We start from the raw sequence: 19,838 nt of genomic DNA, 5'->3' as shown, positions 1-19,838 counted from the left end.
CTTGAAGCTTCCCCAGCCTGCAGCCCAGCCCTGCGTGGCCCCACGCTCCCTGCAGTACCCATCCCTGTGGCTGCAGCTGGGCTTTGTGCCTGCTCAGCACATCAACATAAGCACTTCCAGCTCCTGGTCACAGCCACGCAGCTGAGTTGGGGAGGAGCGCGCAGCTGCTATTTTTAACCTGCTTGATCAGCATCCTGCCACGTCAACAGCAGCCTCAGCCCTGCTGCACTGTTGTTCCACTGCCTCACCTTCACACACCTCTCACAGCCCACGCCAGATTATTTCTAGCACCTCGCACAGCCAAACTTCAGTTTTCAAAGGCTCTCTTCCCCCAAATCCCCTGGGAGAGGAATATCTCTGATCCAGCCCAGACCTGAAGCCAAGCAGCAGCTGATAACCATCTTTCATGACCTTGCCTGGTTTCTTCTCGCAAACAATGTTCACAGGGATCTAATGACCCACAAGCTGGGAGCTTCCTAGCTGTGTTCCCTTGTAGGTAACTGCTGTTCTGGGGAGGTTTCGGAGGTTTCAGAGGTTTCCCCACCAGATTTCTCATGCCTCTGTCCCAGCACAGCCCAGGGTGACCACAGACAGAGCCCAGGGTGTGAGCACTCTGCATCAGTACAGCCACCCCATCAGCAGTGGGACTGAGCTGCAGCATTACCTGCTGCCAGCACTCCCAGTAATCCGGGATTACAGAGTCCCCAAACAAATCTATTCTCTCCTTAATCCACAGATTAGAGCATCCCAAGTCAGCTTTGACGCGGTACACTAGGAATGGCCAAGTTAGACTCATCCCCTTTGCAGTGATCCCAGGATTAGACAGGAGACACGTCCACAGCCCTGCAGAACAACCAGACCGTGTGCAGGGTGAGGCTGGGGAGCCCTATAATGTCTGTGTATAAATAAAAGCACAAAGGATGGAGTTGTGTAATCAAAGTACTTACGCGATAGAACAACCACTTCAAGGAGGTTCCTGGATTAATCAAATCTCAATCCAGATGATCCCCAGAGAGCAATTAACAGCATTGGTGACAACAAAAATATCTGGTAGCTCTTATCCCGAGCCAGGCATGGGGGAAACACCTCACTTCCTGCTTCTAAGAGAACTTCTGCATAGACAGAATAAAAAGTCAGTGTCACTGCCACAGAGAGCTCTTAGCAAGTGGACACAAAGCAAGAAAGCTTTTAGGTACTCAGTACAGTGAGACCTGGCTTCATAGAGAAGCTGATCCATTCCTGCAGCTCTGTTGGTGCAAGGAGAATGCAGCGGCCAACCCAGGTCACTCAGTGACCTGAGAGAATGAGTGGCAAGAGACAACCAGGTTTGGGTGCATGGATTGTTTCTCCCTCCACAAACCAGAGCATCTAATGTGCAGCCCTGAGGAAGCTGCTCACAATCCAATGCTCCTGGGACCTGTGGGACAGGGACTGCTATGCGTGGGGCACAGCTGACTGGGAATGGAGGGTGGCAGGGAGGCTACAGCTGGGAGCAGTGAGATTAAACTGGGCAATAAGAAACGAGGGCTTAATGACAGATTTCCTAATGGCAAATCTATTTGATTTCGGAAACACAGTTCAGGGAAATTAAAGATTCACTTCAGCACCAGCGCACAGGGGTGCAGGCAGGAGCTGCATCCTCAGCATCTGGCAGAGCCCTGGGGGCACCCAGTGCCCCACAGATGTGGCCATGGATGGCAGGACCAGACCAGCAGGAAGGCACAGCTCTCCAAGAGCCCTATAACAGTGCCAAGCTACATGGGCTGTCTGCCACTGCAGCCCAAGAGTCCCACAGCAGCACAACAGATAGAGATGGAGAGGACAGGAGGACCCTGCCCCGCTACCAGGCACCCAGTGGGAGACATGCTCACAACTCCCAGAGCACAACCCCAGTTCTGCCACTCATCTGGCATCCCACTGGCAAAGCCCTGATGGCCACAGCTCCCATTCTACCCAAACCACTGAGTGCAGGCTCCAAGGTACCAAGCACAGCAAAGGGTGCCAACAAAGCTCTTCCCACATCTGGAGGCATTTGCCCAACTGCAGCCATGGGAAGGGCTCAGAGAATGGCCAGTTGGGTGGGAGGGCAGCACAACCATGGCTCACAGCCCAGCTGGGGGATTCAGGATGCTTTGGCTTGGGCTGCTGGGAGCTGCCCAGCTCTGGGGATGGAAGTGGGGGGTGCCCTTCAGCACAAACCCTGGGCCAGACCCCTTGGGGATGTGCACTACATCTCTGCAACTCCATCTTCCCTGGCAGCTAGAGCTGAATTAGCACAATGGGTGCATCTCCTTCATTAGAGGTACTTCTGAGAGTCACACAAGAACAAGGCCTTAAGTGTGTGCTTTTGAAATACCACCCTCACCCCATATTTGCATAAAAATACCAGGCCTATTTAAGTGACACTTCACCAAACCACATTACACAAGTCTATTTACTTCCTCAGCTGACACACCTCAGACACCTCCGTTTCTAAAGCAGGTTTTCACCCGCCGAGCAGGCTATGGGAGGATTTGTGACAGAAGGCAGGTTAGCAACAAGATCGTTTGATGAATATGATGCTTTCGCATGCCAAAAAAAAAAAAAAAGAAAAGAAAAAACGGAACAACATTTTCTTTAATTATTTTTCTCTTCCACACCAGCAAGCCCTACCACTTCAGAGCACACAGCATTCTCAGGCAGAATAACTACACCTAGATGCAGAAGCAGTGGGTTACCTACAAACAGTTCTGTCTATGGGGAGGACAAGTGTAGTTTTCTAGTGCTGTTTCCTACACTGCTCTGAAAACACCAGCATACAACTTTGAGAAATTCACCATGGATTACAGACAGACCAAAGCTTATCACTGCAACAGCAGGTTGGAAAATCCCCAGCTCTCTGAGTGCCACCCGCTGACCTCACTGCAGGCACAGCTCAGCCTTTCATCCTCCCAGCCGGGTCACAGCAGGCCAGCCACATCCCATCTGTATGTGCTGCCTGCCGCAGTCATGGCAAGCTCATCCTTCCACAGACCACAACCAAGGCTGCCTGCCAGGTGGAAGCATGGAGCTCCCCTGCCCTGTGTGCACTGCCCCACTGGAAGCCCTGTCTCGCATCATCCCACAAACACAGGAACATCCCCACCTGTGCTGGCAGAACCAGGCCAGCTCCACAGCCCTGCCCCATGGATTGAGGCACATGGGGCCAGCACTGGGACACGGTGCCAGCAGCACTGCAGCTTCACTCCACTGCCTCCAGTCCTTGTCAACTCCGAGTACTTGCATTTCAGCTACACACACACACGCAGTGCCAGCTAGCACAGGGTCTTCTATTGTGGCTCATCAGGTATCCAAAGCTTGTAGCTACTATATTAAGGTGCCATCTTTCCATTAAATGAACCCTCCTTGAGTGATATCCTGGAGTCATAACATTCCATCAGTCTGGTCCTATGCTGCCTTTCTCCACAGCCTTACAAGAATGAACCAATAAGGGGAGGAGCATTTGGCTGCTAACCACGCAGCTGATCACCCTGTCCATGCTCTCTGGTGTGGAGACTGTTGTCAAAATTTCCTGTGAAGTGTCAGTTCTTATGGGAGAACCACTAACTGCTGAAGGGACGGGGCACTCAGTTTTGCCTCAGAGCAACCACATTTTCCTCCTGGGGCAGAAAGCAGGAGGGCTGTGCCAGTGCTGTTACACAGCTGGCTGCACTCTGGCTGCCCACCTACCATTTGGGCAGGTTGTAGCACCACAGGTGAGCACTTTGCAGCTGATTGTTTGATCCCTGAACTGAGCATGGCCTCACCAGCTCCCCTAACCCACAATCACTGCAGGAAATTCATGTCCCAGTGCAGCAGTGGCCAAGGCTATGACACTGCTCATGTCTAACAGTTTTGGCATTTCCTCAACTCTGTAATACACAAGTCAGAAAGCATGTTTCTTCTTGCAGAGGCTTGCAGGAAAAATAGCCCTGAGACAGCCGTTTAACTCCTATAACAACAATTACACTCATATTTATACTTCCTAACCCTACAAGAATAGCTACTGTCAGATGCTACTCGGGGAAGCACCTACACAGTCATAAGATAATGAAACCTCTTTTGACTCCGTGCCTGCCTTGCATCCCCCAAGCCTTCCCACTACTCAGCACAACAGCCATCAGGAATGCTTGCTCTTGCAAGGCAACAGCAGCGTGAGTGCTTTGTTGCAATGAGGAACTCCTCAGCAACCCCACATGAGCGCTGCTTACTCCCACAGAACAGAACAGGCAGCAGGACCATGAGCCCCGTGCTCACCTGGCCCACACAGCCGTGCCCTGACACAGCAGCTCCCCGAGGAACAGACACGCATCAGTGCTAAACGCACACGCTGGTGGATGGCAGCCCGCAGGGAGCGGCTCGCTGCTGCTCAGTCACAAACCCGGCTCTAAGCGCTCCGGGCGCTGCCCCGGTCCCATCGGCCCCATTTCGGCTCCATAGCACATAGGCATCCGCTGCCCTTCCCGAGAATCACAGCAACATCGGGCAGCTCTGAAGCGCCGCGAGGAGAAGGGCCGGGACTCGCGAGCGCCGAAGCACGCCCAGAGCCGCTGCTAGTTACAGCTCCTCTGACTCGTATACAACTGCGGGAGCGACACGCCGGATTGCGGCTCCGGCTCTTGCAGCATCCACTGAGGGACAGCTCTAGCTGACACCAGAGAGGTTCTCCTGTATCTAAGATGTCAGACCTCATCCGCAACGCCGGATCCGGAGAGGACTGCGGCCGCAGCGGGTGGGCAAGCCGCGATGCCGGTGGAAATCCGCCGGGTCCGGCGCTGCTGAGTCACCGGAGCGGGGTAACCGCAGCCCGCGCGGCTCTGCGGGGTTCGGCCCGCTCTCCCTCCCGTTCCCCAGCAGCAACTGCCGCTGCCCAGCGGGACGGCCGCAGTCCCCGGGCGGCCCGAACCACGCCGCGCTCCGGGGACATGGAGATGGGAGTCGGCGGCGCGAAGGGAATCGGGAGGGCAGGGGGGGATGCTGCTGGGGGGCGGCCCCCACCTGCTGCCGCCGCCCCCGAGGCGCTCACCTTCCGTCGCATAGCTGTGGTCTCGCAGGAAACTGCTGTTGATCTTGCGGGTCTCAACGTCCTCCTCCATTGACGGCGGGCTGGCAGGCTCGGGGCGTCAGCAGCCGCAGCCGCGGATCCATCATCCCCCCCGCGCCCTGCTCCGCGGCGGCCGGCCGCGAAATGCGGCGGCGTGGGGGGAGCGCAGGGGCGGCGGAGCCGCTGGCTCCTCCCATACGGCACCGCACAGCTCCGCGCCGCGCTGCAGGGCGTGCCCCGCTTCGCCCGCCCCGTCGGGTACGGCGCAGCTCGGGCGGAGCGGGCCCGGGATGCTCCTACCGCGCCGGAGCTCTCGGACGAAGGAGGACAGGGACTGGGAACGCGGACCCGCACATCGCGAACCGCAATGCATTGCTGATCTGACCGCAGGCCCCTTTACCGGCAGAAGAGGAGCAGCAGCGCGTAAAGAGGCGTCCCAAACCACGGGGCTGGTCAAGACAGCGGCGACACGGTGCGCTCCCGGGACTGCTCCAGCGGGGCTCGCAGTGCCTCAGCTGCGGAAAGCAATCGGGCTGCGGGACGGTTATGGATGCGACGGTCACTGCACGTCGGGGGAGCGGTGACACCACCAGGTGAACAGCACGAACAGTAACCACCAGACAACGGAGAGTCTTGCATCTCAGGGAACATTTCCAAAAGGACGGGCGCTATTCTAGACATAGCGCTTGGTGCGCTCCAAAAGGAAACACTTTATTGGGTGGGTTTTGGAGAGAAAAAGCCTTGGCAATGACTGAGCAGCTGTCAGACACAGAAATACACGAGGATGATTTCCTCTGATTCCACCTCTGTTACTTGCTGCATCTGAGCTCAAAGTAAAGCCCATACACGGTGCTGGTATACAAGATATCCCCAGAAAGACAGTGATGTGTGCCCTGGGAACCAGCATGAGAGGGCAGACATACCTCTACGTCTCAGACCAGAGCCACAGCTGACCCACAGCTTTCCTTCACCCAGTTGCTGCCAAAGGGACACAGGCATATGAACACAGCCTGCATCCTACCTGGGTGCCCACCTCCTGCAGCCCCACCACAGAGCACAGTGCCACATCATCACAGCGTAACTGTTACTGGGATGGAAGGGAAATATGGGAGGCAGAGGGAACAGACACAGACACTGGGTGACACTGTAAGATGCATCACTGCACTGCAGTTTAATTTCCTCTCCTAACTGTAGTATAATTAGAATCTCACGGGCAAGGTGCAGCATTTTATAGCTGGCAGCATTCTACTGGGATGGCGCTGCCTCCTGGGGAGATGTTTATTTCAGGGGAGCATAAGAGACACCTTCTTCTGGTGAAGAAGCTGAAGGACTCCATCATGCACCTTGTGGGCAAGGCAAGGCCATGCCACAGCTCACAGCCGAAGAAGCTCATGGGTCCCCACAGACAAGTGCTACTGCAAGGCCGGATATCCTGACGTGAATTCCCAGGTCCTCAGCTGTCTGCCCCGCAGAACCAGTTCTGACGTGCTGTAACATGGAGGCTGATAGAAGGCATTGTAAAACTGCACCTTGGAGAACTCTGGCACTTACAGGACCAGGAACCTGCTGACCCAGGGCAGGACAACCCACACACCTCTGCACTGTGTTCTTATCCACACGCATTTCCTGTCCACAAAGAGGAGCTAATGGTCCTAACCTCCCACAGTAAAAGAGAGAAGGAAAAGAAAGATTAAATGCACATATTTAGACACACACAGGTATCTGATTATCTCTACCTACAACATTTGCTTGCCTACAGGTAGGCACTTGCACTCTTTTACTCTCTGAATGATGCAGGAGCAGCCTAACTCAAGCAATTTCAACTCCAGAAAAGAAAGATGATGACAGATTATTATTATTTTTTAATAACCAGATGCTAATTTCCTCCCTTCAAGCTTCAGATGGCAGCTCTTGGTCAAAAGGCAGCACCCCAGCTCAATCGCAAGCTCCAGAAATGGTTATGAATATAATTTTTGAAATATAAACACAAACTAGCAGCTCCTTCCCTTTCTTTCCAGAAGGTTCTGCTTTCAGTGCATTTCCACTTCAACATGTGCCAGCTCCTTTCTCCTTTATTAACTAGAAAAATTCTTCTCCTTATTACGCACAATTACAAATTCATAAGTCCTGCAAAGTTTCTCAATGCAGTGTAATACATCTGCAAGCCACCTGTTTGTTATGCAACTTGCATAGAAGCTGCATCATGAAATCCATTTATTCTCAGCTTTTTAAAACCCAGGAACGAGCCTCCACAACATCTAAAAGAATTATCTGTCCTAAGCAGGAACCCATTTGCAGATTAAATTTGCCAAAGGGCAGCTTGGAGCTGACACTGCTTACCAAACTCGCAAGCGTCTCCACATTCTGTACTTTAACACCTCTTGAAAAGCCAGGAAATATTCCGCTCCACTGATTTTGCTTCAACTAGAACAGGCTCTGTGCATGGGTTTCTGCAGGACCTATCCAGTGTATTAATAATAACTGAATCAAAACTCATTCTCAGCATGAAGCTTGCATGAAAAAGTTCATCAAATCTGTTTTTATCTTCACATTCCTGAGTATTAATCTGTTTTCCTAAGTACTGGTATGTGGTAGAAAACCTTTTTTTGTTGTTGTTGTTGTTTTTGTTTTTTAACTGTTTAATATACTACTAGGTAACATTCCTTTTGAACCTTGAAAATCTCTCTCTATTACCCTGGCTCATGCCACAAGACATTCACAGCCCATGGAACCCATGGATTTTGGGAAAGACTTGGGAAAGGTACCACTTGCACGGCCCACAAAAACCCATTCCAATTCAGCCCACAGAAAGATGTGCACTGCAGGTGAATGTGCTCCAGGTGAGCTCCTCATGTGGGCTCTTCCCTCTCAATCTGCGGTCCCAGAATGGGACAGCCCTGTGGGCACAGCATAGCATACGAGTCCCACTGCTGTTATGGGCACTGCAAAGCTTCCCATGGATTCCCCATGTGCTGCTCCAAAACTGTGTCCTTGTGTTTCTCATGCAGTGCACCAAAAAAAGACAACTCTGAACCTTAATTTAGCATGACTTAAACCAAGACAATGAAATCTGGGAAGCGAAACTGAATGTAAAAGACAAGTAGCATGTCTCCCTCCATGAGCGACTCAGGGTCAGGACCTCAAGGCAGAAAAGGAAAGAAACAGTTCACTGAATGAAAAGTAGGCAGAGACCTCTGTGTCCCAAAGGGAATGTGATAAACTGATCTGCCTTGCTTCCACCCTTGCTGCATGCTACTGCTGGTGCTGCCTGGTTAGTGGTACAGCAGAAACGAGCACTGACACATCTTGCCCTGGCTCAGAGATTACCTGCTCTTGATGTTTTCTCTCCTGCCTTGAATTAGAACAGGCAGTTTTTGTGACATTTCAGCAGGCCTTTCTTTGTTTTAACTCTCTTCCTGCTGAGTATTTTATGTCAGGGTTTGAGAAGAGCCTTCTCTGGCCCAGTTTTACCCATCAGAACAATTGCCACCTTCCACAAGGAACGTGGTCTTTCACCCTTTATACATACAGAAACAGCTACAACTGAGCTACTGCAACACCTTTTTTCAGTGCAAAACCGCTCTCTGTTTTCTTCTGTATTGACAGAACTGCATGTGTATGCATATGTGTGGCTGTGTGTACCACATGTGGGGAGGTGATATTGGCACAGAGCTCAATATGCACAAGACCAGAGCCAGGTACCTCCACTGAATCAAGAGCAATCATTAAATCACAGCATCTTTAATCTCAACAGAACTATTTGGAAGAGGAAACATCTCCACTGCTAAAAGTTTCAAGCCTCACAGTTTGTTCTCTCTGCTTCTGAAAGCAGTGAGAACTGAAGACTGGCAATAATCAGGCTTAAATGTTAATAGGAAATTCAGATCGATTCATGCCCCATTAAAAATCAAATATTAAAAAAAAAAAAAAAAGACATCAGGAATTTCCTTTATATCATCTCATCACATACTTTGGATATACCTCTCATTTTCCCTATCATTTTTAATCTTTATCTTAGTTCAGGGACAATCACCATGTCCTTTAGGAGCTGTCTTTTATTCTAGCACATGAGCTGATCTGGTATATACTCCTAGATGTACTGTCTTAATGTTCTCTTCTTAGCTCATTTCATAGTTTATTTTCTATTTCCTTGGGTCATTCTCCGCTAGCATCGGGATTTCCCTGAGGAACTGGACTTCTGACTGTAAACAGGGTTATGCAGTTAGTTACCTTATCTCTTATGGACATGTAACCATCTTATGTTTGTTTATCAGTGACGCACCAAAAGCACAGGTAGAATTACTTGTAAAGTCTGTCTCACTCCATACGTATACATTTTATACATATGCACATATATTATGAACTGAAAAGGTAACTAAACAATTGAATACATTTAAATCAGAAGAAGAGATTCCATTGGTGTGTCCCAAAGAGTGTCCCTTGATTGCCTACAATCTGGTTTGTATTTCTACACCCACAACACCCGCTGTTCTGCTGAGGAGGGCGCAGACCATCAGGCAATGCAGTGAGCAGCGGGGCAGCCTTGTGGCTCACACAGCCCAGCAATCAGCCTGCTTGGATGTGCATGCCCCATCCACTCCTACTAGCCCTGGTTGTGCCAACAGAGACAAATCCCACCACCAAGAGAGCCCTGCTGTGCTTTTGCCCATCCAGGTGGACGCAGCCCATTTTTGCAGCCACTTGGCCCACTGTCATTTACTTTCCTGTAGCAAACAGCTTCCTTTAGCAGTGCTCTGACTCCAACCACATCCTTCAGGCAGGTGATGGGCCTGATGCTGACCTTGCCAGTGCCTCATGGCAGAAATGCTCCCTAGGCAGTCAATGTACAAGGGGAACTGCACTGGGACATTTTGTATCCATGGGATCAAACACTGTTCCTTAATTTTCTGCAGGAGTTTGATTTCAAATGCAGCTTTTTAAAAGCCAAAGTGTGCTTCTTTTCATCCAACCACACCTGATAATGCATCAGATATTCTGACTATGGAACTGCAGTGCAAACAAAGCACTTCCAGAGAAGACTTGTTACAAACTGCAGCTTCTATTACTCTACAAATTCTCTTACCACAAACAAGCACATTTTTCTCTGCATTATTTCTTTTGAACAAGATGATTTTGCAAGTCCTTTCCACCCTTATGATTCTATACAACATTCCCAAAAAAGAATGAGACTTTTTTTGAGAATCTAAGACCTCAACGTTCTTTAAAGGATATAATGTGAACTCTTTGTCACATGTTCCTCACATCAGAGATATAATTAGCTTAAATAATTACTCAGTAAATAGGATTTGCCACATCTGAAGATTAAGGCCACTTGTTATAGCATCGGTGTACCAGAACTCACTGAGAGCAGTTCATGCTAAGCAATAAGCTTCTGCTTGAGAGCAGTGAGCTGTACTACAGCTGAGGCCTCCTGTTATGGCTGGGGCAATTTGCTGTCATTGGCTTTTTGTCTGTTTTAACTTTCTAAACACTCCACCAAAAATGACAGCAGTATGACAGAAATTGATTTATGTTGGTTGGGTACCCAGGTCTGATATGGGGCTGAAAGGATGCAAAGATGATACTGGAACACTGTTCATCAAGTAGTCATTACAGGAAGTCTAAGGTCAAATAACTAAATCTAGTGAGCACAGAGTGGAAAAATAAGGGCAACATTTTGTTTATCACATATCCCTATTGATTTATTTCCAGTTGGTGAAGAAAAATCATATTGTTAACTCCAATGTATTATACAGCAATATAAATACAAAAAAGTTTTAGATTTGGTCACCATATAGAAGAAGATGTGAATTTGTATGTGCATTTGAGCAAAACAAGCACTGTAAAATTATACTGAAGATCATCTGCTTATCTTCCCAATGGAAGCATCCTTCAGCTTTGTGTGCCCTTCATCTGCTGCTCATGGGATGCAATGCACACGGGCTGATTTTTCACAGCAACTTTATGGACCAGATCCTGCTGGTGTCCGTTTCCATGTGAGCAGCCCTCCAACAGCATCCTTCCTCCATTGTTCACCACTACCCTACTTTAAAAAGTCTGGTCACAGAGCCAAGGGTGAAAAACAATTCCACAGTGCAAAGATGACAGCCACACACTTCAACAGAGAAGAAAACTGGAAAGCTACCAAACAACCAATGGTCTGTAACCTGGTTATCCACCAGCTGCCTGATCAGAAGCAGCACAAAGGCAAAAACGGGGTTAGCTTGACCCCAGAGAGAAGCTGAGTTTGTCAGGCAATGTATTTCTATGGAGCACTCAGAAGCTTCCCCTCATATCCCAGGATGAAACATCGTCAGCATGACTATTTAAGATTTCTGTTGAACACACAAGATTTTGCACAGTCATTTTGAATTGTGTATCCTAAACTACAATTACTCCACTGCCTTCATTTCATTTGAGCATGGTCTACACCAGAAAGCAATGAAATCACTGCATAAATTTAAGCAGGGCTACCCACATCTTACAACACAAGCACAGACAGTTTTACAGCACCACAAACCTTTGCACTAGGATTATTACATAGAAATCATTCTGCTTGTCTTCAAATGTCATCTAGCAGCAGAACCGAGTAGAACACTTGGATACGGCTTAGCCATCCTTATAAAACTGAAAGCACATGGGCTAATCAGCCAGACAGGATTAATTCCCCAAAGAAAACAATATTGCATGTCTGGCAGAGCAGCAGTTATGACCTGCATCAAGATTACTTTGTTCTGCAGCCATTGAAGGATGGCTGCCCAACCATCCTGGTGGAAAGCTCGACACTGGGTAAGGCAAAATAAAACAACTGTTGGCTCCAACACTGAAAGCCAGACAATTCAGAGAGCCCAGATCAGCCATCTGCAGGCGCATCTCCCCGCTGACCGTCCTAAAATTCACAGCAGTCTGCACATTTTTAGTGACCCTCCACAGAGCAGCAAACGCACACTGCGCTCCCTCCTGCTCATAGGCAGCTCTTCCCCCACAGCTGACCTGACAGAAAGACACAAAGCCTGCAGGCAACAAAAACAAGTTTGAGATCCATTTGAGTGCTGGAAAGCAGCCCCAGCTTCACTGTGCTTCATTTCATGCGGAACATATTTTAAGCACAAAACTATTTTGGTAAGAGAAAATTCAACAAGTCATCATAACATACTGATTCATCCACTTCTTCAGTACTGTAAAGCCATGTTGTTCTACCAGAATGGCACTGTTGTCATAGGAGATGACAGCTGCGGCATTTGGTGTGCACTTGAATTTCCTGCCACAACACAGCTGAGTAAAGGGAGCAGGAATGGAATGCATTTGACAGGAAAGCACAGTTCCACATCACACCTACACGTGCATCTCATCATAACCTCCTATAAAACTAAGCCCCTCAGATAATCATCTCTCAGCTCAAATTATGTTTGTATTTGAAGTGTCTGTATATTGATGGAAGGCCAAGAATTGTTATGTTTTTCCTGTTCAACATCACTCACATGAATGTGCTGCTGAATTTAGATGGCAGCGGTCCTTCTCCACGACTCAGAGCCACAAAGAGGGAACAGCAATGACAAAGTCAGCAAATCCAGCAGTCTATGTCTCCTGTTTACACCCAATTTCTACTTCCAAAAATCTCCAGGAGAAAAGATGGGATGTGAATATTGTCTAAGGATATGAATGCAATGAAAGGACATCACAGAGACAGGACACACACAGAGGATGCTTTAGGACATTGGCCAGATCTGTGCTTTCCATTTACAGAGAGACCACGTTTTAACAAAAAAACAGTGATTGTGCTTCTAGACAATCACAACAAAGAACACTTTGGGAACAACAGAAGGGCACCATGAGGGTCCTTAGAGTTTGCACGGTATCTCAAAATGCAAACGTTGTAAAACTAATATTTGCACGCCTGTGGTATTTACATCTAATCTACCTCATTGTTTGGAAAAACAAACCTGAAAAAGTGTTAATTAATAAAAGATATCACGTCTTATTGCCGTTTGTACAGTAATTACAAAAACCACAAATCCACCTGTTAAGTAGTCAGCAAACAAGACAAATGACTCTGTTATGTTAAACAGATTATAAAATGCCTCAGGGAAGGAATCTAATAGCCCTGACCAAACCATGAACCAACAGCCTGCTCCGCCACATGGGTTGCACGCGAGCACAAGTACGTGTACGTGCTCTCACACGGCTCTGCCATTCTCAAAGGCATTTCCTGCGCTGCACATACTAACAATATGAGCAATGAGGTCAGTACAGTATTACGTGCAAAAGAATCTACATTGAAACGTGATGATGTGATCATTAAGATTTTATTGTCCCTCAAAAAAATCACCTCCTAAAACAAGCAGCTATCTCCACCAAGATGAAACTGAAACAATATGCAAAGTAGCATTAAACCTAATTGCCCAATCCATATGGGAATGCAGTTACTTTAATCCAATTTAACAAACAAAATTGATTCTATTCTTGTCATGTTTCTTAATGATTTCTGAACATTTAAAGGAAGAAACACTCCTTCATGGGTAGTAATTGATTCATTAGTATGTTTTGTGGGCACTCAGCGCAGTACCAAGGTACCAAAACACGGAGCATCTTACTCTTCACTTCTTTGAAGTGCCAGTTTCTCCATGCCACGACCACTCACCTAAAACAATAACCACACTAACTAAAGAAAAAAGACATTGGCGTATTTCAGATGGCTATCCTGAGTTTACGTAGATTAGAAACTCATTCAACCTGACCTGTAGCAGTATACACCAGAACTGCTGCAGAAAGGTGCCCTGTGATAAGGGATTACACACTCAGCTCCTGCCAGGCAAAGCACAGATGTTAGCTCCTATGGTGTTGGTCCCCCATGTGCCTGCCCCAAACACATCTCCTGTAGCCCTCCCGCTCCAACTCCCCACACCAGATCAGACAAAACTGAAGCCCATTTTATATCCATCCACATAAGCTCTCTCCTAAGACGTTAGCAGACATTACAGTGCTTAATTTTCCCAACACTCACATTTATGAGAACAAAACATCAAGGGTGTGACAGCAACATCTTCCTCACTCCTGCATCAAATAATGCATCAGAAAAGCATGTCCGTGACATACCATCACAAGTACTTTCCAAGGCCATCTCAGCCACATATGTGGAATTTCATCAAGGGCTGAGCTGCCCTTGGAAAGCACCAAGGGAGTAGCTGTCTGTGTGCAGGCAGCAGTCTGAGCTCGGCAGTGATGCTGTGAGCACACACCTGCTCCAGACCAGCAGGAAGCCATGTGTGGTATGGAGAATGCTGACCCAAAACCACACAGGATGGGGAGCCCCTCCCCTACCATTCTCCTAACTGTTCCCATGAATATTCTGTAAGTATCCTGTTCCAGACCAAGACAACAAAAGGAGTAAGAAAAACAAACAGAGTGATAGAACAGCTCAGCATTTGGATACAAAACACATCCACAACAGAGGCAAGGGGTCCTGACCTCATCCTTATTTGCACTTAGTTTTCTACTCTCTGGCTTCTTAATGCATATTGCCTTCACAAAGATGTTGTGCAAATTAATTAGGTAATGTTTTAAAAGCCTTTTTGATGACATTTGTTGCTAAGTTCATTCATCATGCAGGTGGGCAGAGCAGCTGGAATAGGCACAAGGGGAAGATATTTGTGGCAGAGTTCAGAGAGTGAGGTAGAAGAACCTGGCTCAGATACTTGGGAACAGATCTTCACTGAATAAGCTGGTAAGGACTGAGTCCTGTGAGCCATGGAGCATCCACTGCTCCCTGCACAGCAAGTGAGCTCACAGGCATTCCACAGACATAACCATGACTGTTCAGTGCTCATAGGAATGGGGGCCACAAGAAACAGAGCAACGCACAGCAAAAATCACACACAGTTGTGCAATACCTATACTGAAGAACATCTGATGGGATGGAGGCCCCAGAGGCTCATCTCACATCCATCTTTACACAGTACTGCATCCCCCTGGGTACAGCCACATGTGTTTGCACCTCTCTCTCCTGCACACCTGCAGCCCTCTGTGCAGACTCAGATCACCTCAGCCCCATGCTGAGAGCATCCCTCCTTACATACAGACCCTGTTGGCAGCAGCACAGCTCCACCAGCACGCAGGGCCCTGACACTGGGCACAGAGCTCCCTCCCTGGAAGCCAGACCCTCTCATTACTCTGGGATCCACAATGGTCATCTCCCTCTTCCCACATCACACAGAGCTGGTGTCTCTCACACCTCCATCTCCCAGTGAAATCCAGCAGAGTAGGAGTAGAAGAAACAGAATAGAGCAGGTCTGAGGCCACTCAAATACTGAGAGCATGGTCTTACAAGCTCTATTTCCAGAGCAAACTGAGCTTAAAAAGTCACATTATTCTAAAACAACACATAGAAAGAAAAAGCAAAAAGCATCACTGGAAACAGTGCTGCACAAGGAGAAGAACTGGTGATGAAGCACACAGGAATTTGTAAGAGCTAAGTCAATCGCTAAGATCAGTGATTAATTCTATTCTCAAGACAAGAGGTGGCCTACAACCACAGCCAGCTGAGCATTCCCAAATCTGCTGCTGCAAAAGGGGAACAAAACAAAGAGTACTGAGCTGTGTACTGGAAAACATGACTGAGTGCCTCAAACTTGCATTTGAAAGGAATTGCTAATCGTGAATACACCATATGGCTTTACAGAGCTGATAAAGCACTTCCCAAATATAGCAAGATCAGCCTGTGATGGCCTGTGTTTCTTTTATAATCAACATTAAGAAATCATTTATAGTATCAAATACAGTTTTTTAGACTGCTATCAAGTAGTCATCAGCCTTTCACAAGAGCAGCATTATGTGTATTGTAATTGCAGCAGCACACCTTCACCATGATATCAAAACATTCAAGTAATTTTTGAGACTTCTTTTTTTGTGTGTGTGAGTTTGTTTCAGCAAATTTTCCTTCGGAAAAAGAGAAAGGTTCAATCTCACACTACTGCTTCAGAAAACATTCTCACTGATTTGATGCACTTGGGCTTGTGGCTCCTCTTGCACTTCACCAAGACAGTAATTCATAGAATTCCCAGCAGGATTCACTGCAGAGAGCACACAAAAACCCAGGCACCTGCAGGCTGTCACTGGGCATTCATCACCCAGCCCCGGGCAGCAGCTTAGCACCTCCAGGTCTCACCAGGGTTCACTGCAGGGCTGTCAGGCAGGGCAGGTCCTGCAATGGTGCACGGGGCCAAGCAGTTGTGGTGAGCACAGAGGCAAGTTCCCTGCTTGCTCCTTACAGGTAGTTATTCTGCCAGCCCCAAAAACACTGAGCTGCATCTCAAGGCGCAGGAGGAAAAGGGTCTGCTCAGGGGCAACGCTTCCCAGCCATCTGCTGCTCCTCCTGGGTGCACAGACTCTGTCAGATCTGTTCAGAGCAGGATGATGACAAAAGGGTACCTTAGTGCCAATTTAAGGACTAACTAAATATAGATGAAAGGAACACCGGCAAGCTACAGCTGAACCTTTGTGTAGTAACATAACAGAAATCATTATGGAGCCCTGGAAATGTGTTCTTAAGCGTGCTCCTTTGTGTAACTGAAGCTGGTTTGACATGCAGAGCTGCAGGAAGCCTTAGCAGTGGGCAGCTAGGAAAGCAGTGGTTGTGCTGGCATTTCTGATTAGAGCAAAAGCACAAATGTGACACACCAACGCAAACAGGGGGAGAAGAAAAATCACTTCTAAAACCCGCTGATGATAGGGTGGAATACCTGAAATTAAAACCATCACTGATAGCAAACAGCCAACCTGAGCAGCACTATCTGTGACTGAAGACGAAAGCAATTGGGCTGCCTGCAGGCACTAAGGATAACCCCATCAGTGCAGAGGGGCCGAGCGCAGCTCAGCCCTGTGGTTCAGATGCTGCTGCCCAGCACCTGACAGCCCCATCAGACGTATTACAAGCCATGGCCCCACAGGCCTCATGTCTGCTGCTGCAGCCTCCTGACATGACTCATCCAGGGAAGGGGCAGCTTTCCCAGAGTCAGCAGGGTGCAGCTGTGCTGATGTCAGCTCAGTGACACAGACACAGGCAGAGGATCCCCAGTAAAGGAGCAATGATTATCCACAGGCAGTCAGCAGAGTTGCACAGGCAGAAGATGTGACACAGATCCATGGGAATCCTGGCAGGACCCTCAGGGACAGCTGGGAGGACCTGCCGTGGGTCTCTGAGGATCGCAATGGCAGCACATGGGGCTGCTGGTGGTTACAGAAGGATGCTAACTCTGATGCCAGCACTTCACAGCTGGCGAGCTGCCTCCCATAGCACCACCCCACACCAATCACGGCCAGTGCTGCACCCCAGACTCACACAGCTGCACCTGGGCTCCTCCCAGGGGACAGATAACAGAAGACAATGTTTAGTTTTCCCCAGTGTCTATTCTTTGTTGTTGTTACAGCCTCCTGGGCCCAGAGCAACATGTATCCTGGAAGGAGGAACGGGAACCACTCAGAAATGCATAAAGGTCTGTCCCAGCTCATGAGCCCCTTTTCAGTGTGCAGGAGGATACCAAGGGGCACCAGCAGCCATTGGCCTCCCAAGCACCTGGACACAAACCCAGCACAGTGCAAAACAGGGGGGGCTCTGCTGCTCACACCCACCCCCCAACGCTGCAGTACCGTCCCATAGCCCAGCACCAAGCACCAGTGCTATGCCACCCCTGGGGGACACCAAAAGCCTGGGTGTGGGATCAGATAATGAAGTATGAAGAAATCATCCCATCCCAAGTGCATTTTCACTCTTATCTTTGACTACCTGCCCCTTAGAAGACAGAATTCCACCTATTAAGGAGGGACTTCAAGCTGAGTTCATAATAGCAACACAACATCTGTCAGTGCCAAGTGCACCTTTCCACACTGAAAGTGCTCTGAAAGCATCACCATTCAGACAGTAGAATATCTGACTGCTTTCTATGGCAACAAAAACATATAGAGAGAATATAATTGCAACTATAAAGCTCTGTGTTTCTGCGACAGCTGAAATAATCATCTTCTTTTATAAATTCCCAAAGGTGATACAGAACAAATAAAAACCTGTAAGAATACATATGAATAATGAAAATGTTTTTGTTTTCCTAAGTGGCCTTGAAGTGGACAAAGGAAAACACAAAGCAAATGCATCCACCACAGCCAAGGAAAGATATTTTCAGCTCCTGAGTTACCACCACAAGAATGAGGGTGTTCCACTCATCCCTAATGGAGAGAACAGATCAGTGCTTACCACCAACACTCCTGAATACCAATAACTGAACCTAGCAGCCCCAGACTGGGCACCACACTAGCCTGCAAGCAGCACACTGCTAACAGAGCTCCCCATCACCTCTTGTGTGGGAAGTTTGTTATTCCTTGTACAGAAGAATCCAGACAGCGGCCTACTGCTTCCCTCCTCTCCCATTGCACCTCATTTCCATGTCTGGCACTCAGCAAGAACTGCTGCTGACACATCCAGAAGGGCCGGACTGTGTTTCAATTCCACAGTAGTATGTTACAAGCAAATAAATAGAATTTGATGCAGAAGAAACAAAGCCTTAAGCTCACTGGGAGGAGAAATAGCTTTCATATACCATATTTCATTTTGATGCTATGCCCAATATCTGGATAGAGTATACCCCCCCCCCCCCCCCCCCACTAGAAACAATACATATATTTCTGGCTGCACAAAACTAACTCCATTCACTGTTATAGAAATAACCAAGCAGGCAGTTGGATGCCAGCACATGGAAGGATGTGGTGAGATTAGGGGGAGGCTGATGTTCACCAAACAGCAGGGGCTGATACAACATTCAAACCAAAAAGTTGAAGAACAGCTAAATCAGGGAATTCAATTACTGTAGAAAGTTCAGCCTCAGCTTAGTATTCTCCATTCTCTTGGGCAGTCTAGACTAGTATTAACTGTGGAGGCTGGTGGCCCTGCCTTTGCCAGGGATGTTGAAGCTTCATGATCCTTGAGGTCCTTTCCAACACAGGCCATTCTGTGATTCCATTGCCATTAAATTAATGGCTTCTCTAGAGACTACTAGTTACACCAACAGTATTTGCAAACATACACATCATCACTGTGCATATACAGCACATACCATTCTGCAGTATTAGCACTGTTTCAAGTGTCATTTATGTGCGTTCTCCTCCAGGATAATTCAGGGCAGCTGTGGAGCTCCCTCCTGCTGCTGCCCGACCAAACAAACACTTCGGCACACAAAACTGATAAACGGATGCTGAAGCATAAGGCCCATGGTATAATCTCCAGAAATGAACTCAAGGAGAATCGACACTTCAGCGCTCCCTGCAGCCGAGGCTGTGGCTGCGAAGCCGTGAGGTACCCAGCATCGGCACCGCACAGCATCATCGGCACCGCACAGCATCGGCACGGAGCCGGGGAACAGGACGCTGTTCGGCGCTGCTCAGGCTGCCACCCTCAGGCGCTTCCCTTTAACTGACGGTTTAACGCCTGCGATCTCTTACAGCACTTCCAACAGCTGCGACACGAACGGTCCTTCATGGGTTCACTGCTTTCCCCATGAAGCCGGTATTTATCCCGCTATCCTAATAGAACGCCACACTAAAGATGGGGGCACCTCTGGAGCTCCCACCTGCAGCCACTACAGAGGAAGCTGCTGTCTGGAGCACGCGAGGAAATAATTGCTTTTGTTTCTCATATGCATTAATCAGAAATATTCTAAATGCTAAAATCCAAGCCCTGGGGTGCCCCCAAGGAAAACAGCTCCATTTTAAAGCACCTTTGGTAGAGCTA

The 19,838-nt window shown here is 48.3% G+C and overlaps 1 protein-coding gene across 3 annotated transcripts in view; it reads right to left on the bottom strand.

Annotated features, from left to right (window-relative positions):
- The window catches only part of PPP2R2B (protein phosphatase 2 regulatory subunit Bbeta), a 61,946-nt gene that overhangs the window by 32,554 nt on the left and 9,554 nt on the right, over positions 1-19,838 (bottom strand). Inside the window, exon 1 of one of the 3 annotated variants that reach the window (XM_085519077.1) lies at positions 5,045-5,210. The exons of the other annotated variants lie outside the window; for them this stretch is intronic. Coding sequence (XP_085375203.1) covers positions 5,045-5,114 — 70 coding nt within the window. The 5' untranslated portion in view covers positions 5,115-5,210. Of the gene's footprint in view, positions 1-5,044; positions 5,211-19,838 lie in introns of those variants that run through there. 3 annotated transcript variants of the gene reach the window in all.

Source organism: Coturnix japonica, chromosome 18 (assembly GCF_054131305.1).
Source record: "Coturnix japonica strain WE chromosome 18, WE-NBRP24, whole genome shotgun sequence".
NCBI lineage: Eukaryota > Metazoa > Chordata > Aves > Galliformes > Phasianidae > Coturnix > Coturnix japonica.
The sequence above is the reverse complement of the archived record's forward strand: the minus strand, read 5'-3'. Positions and strand labels throughout refer to the sequence as shown.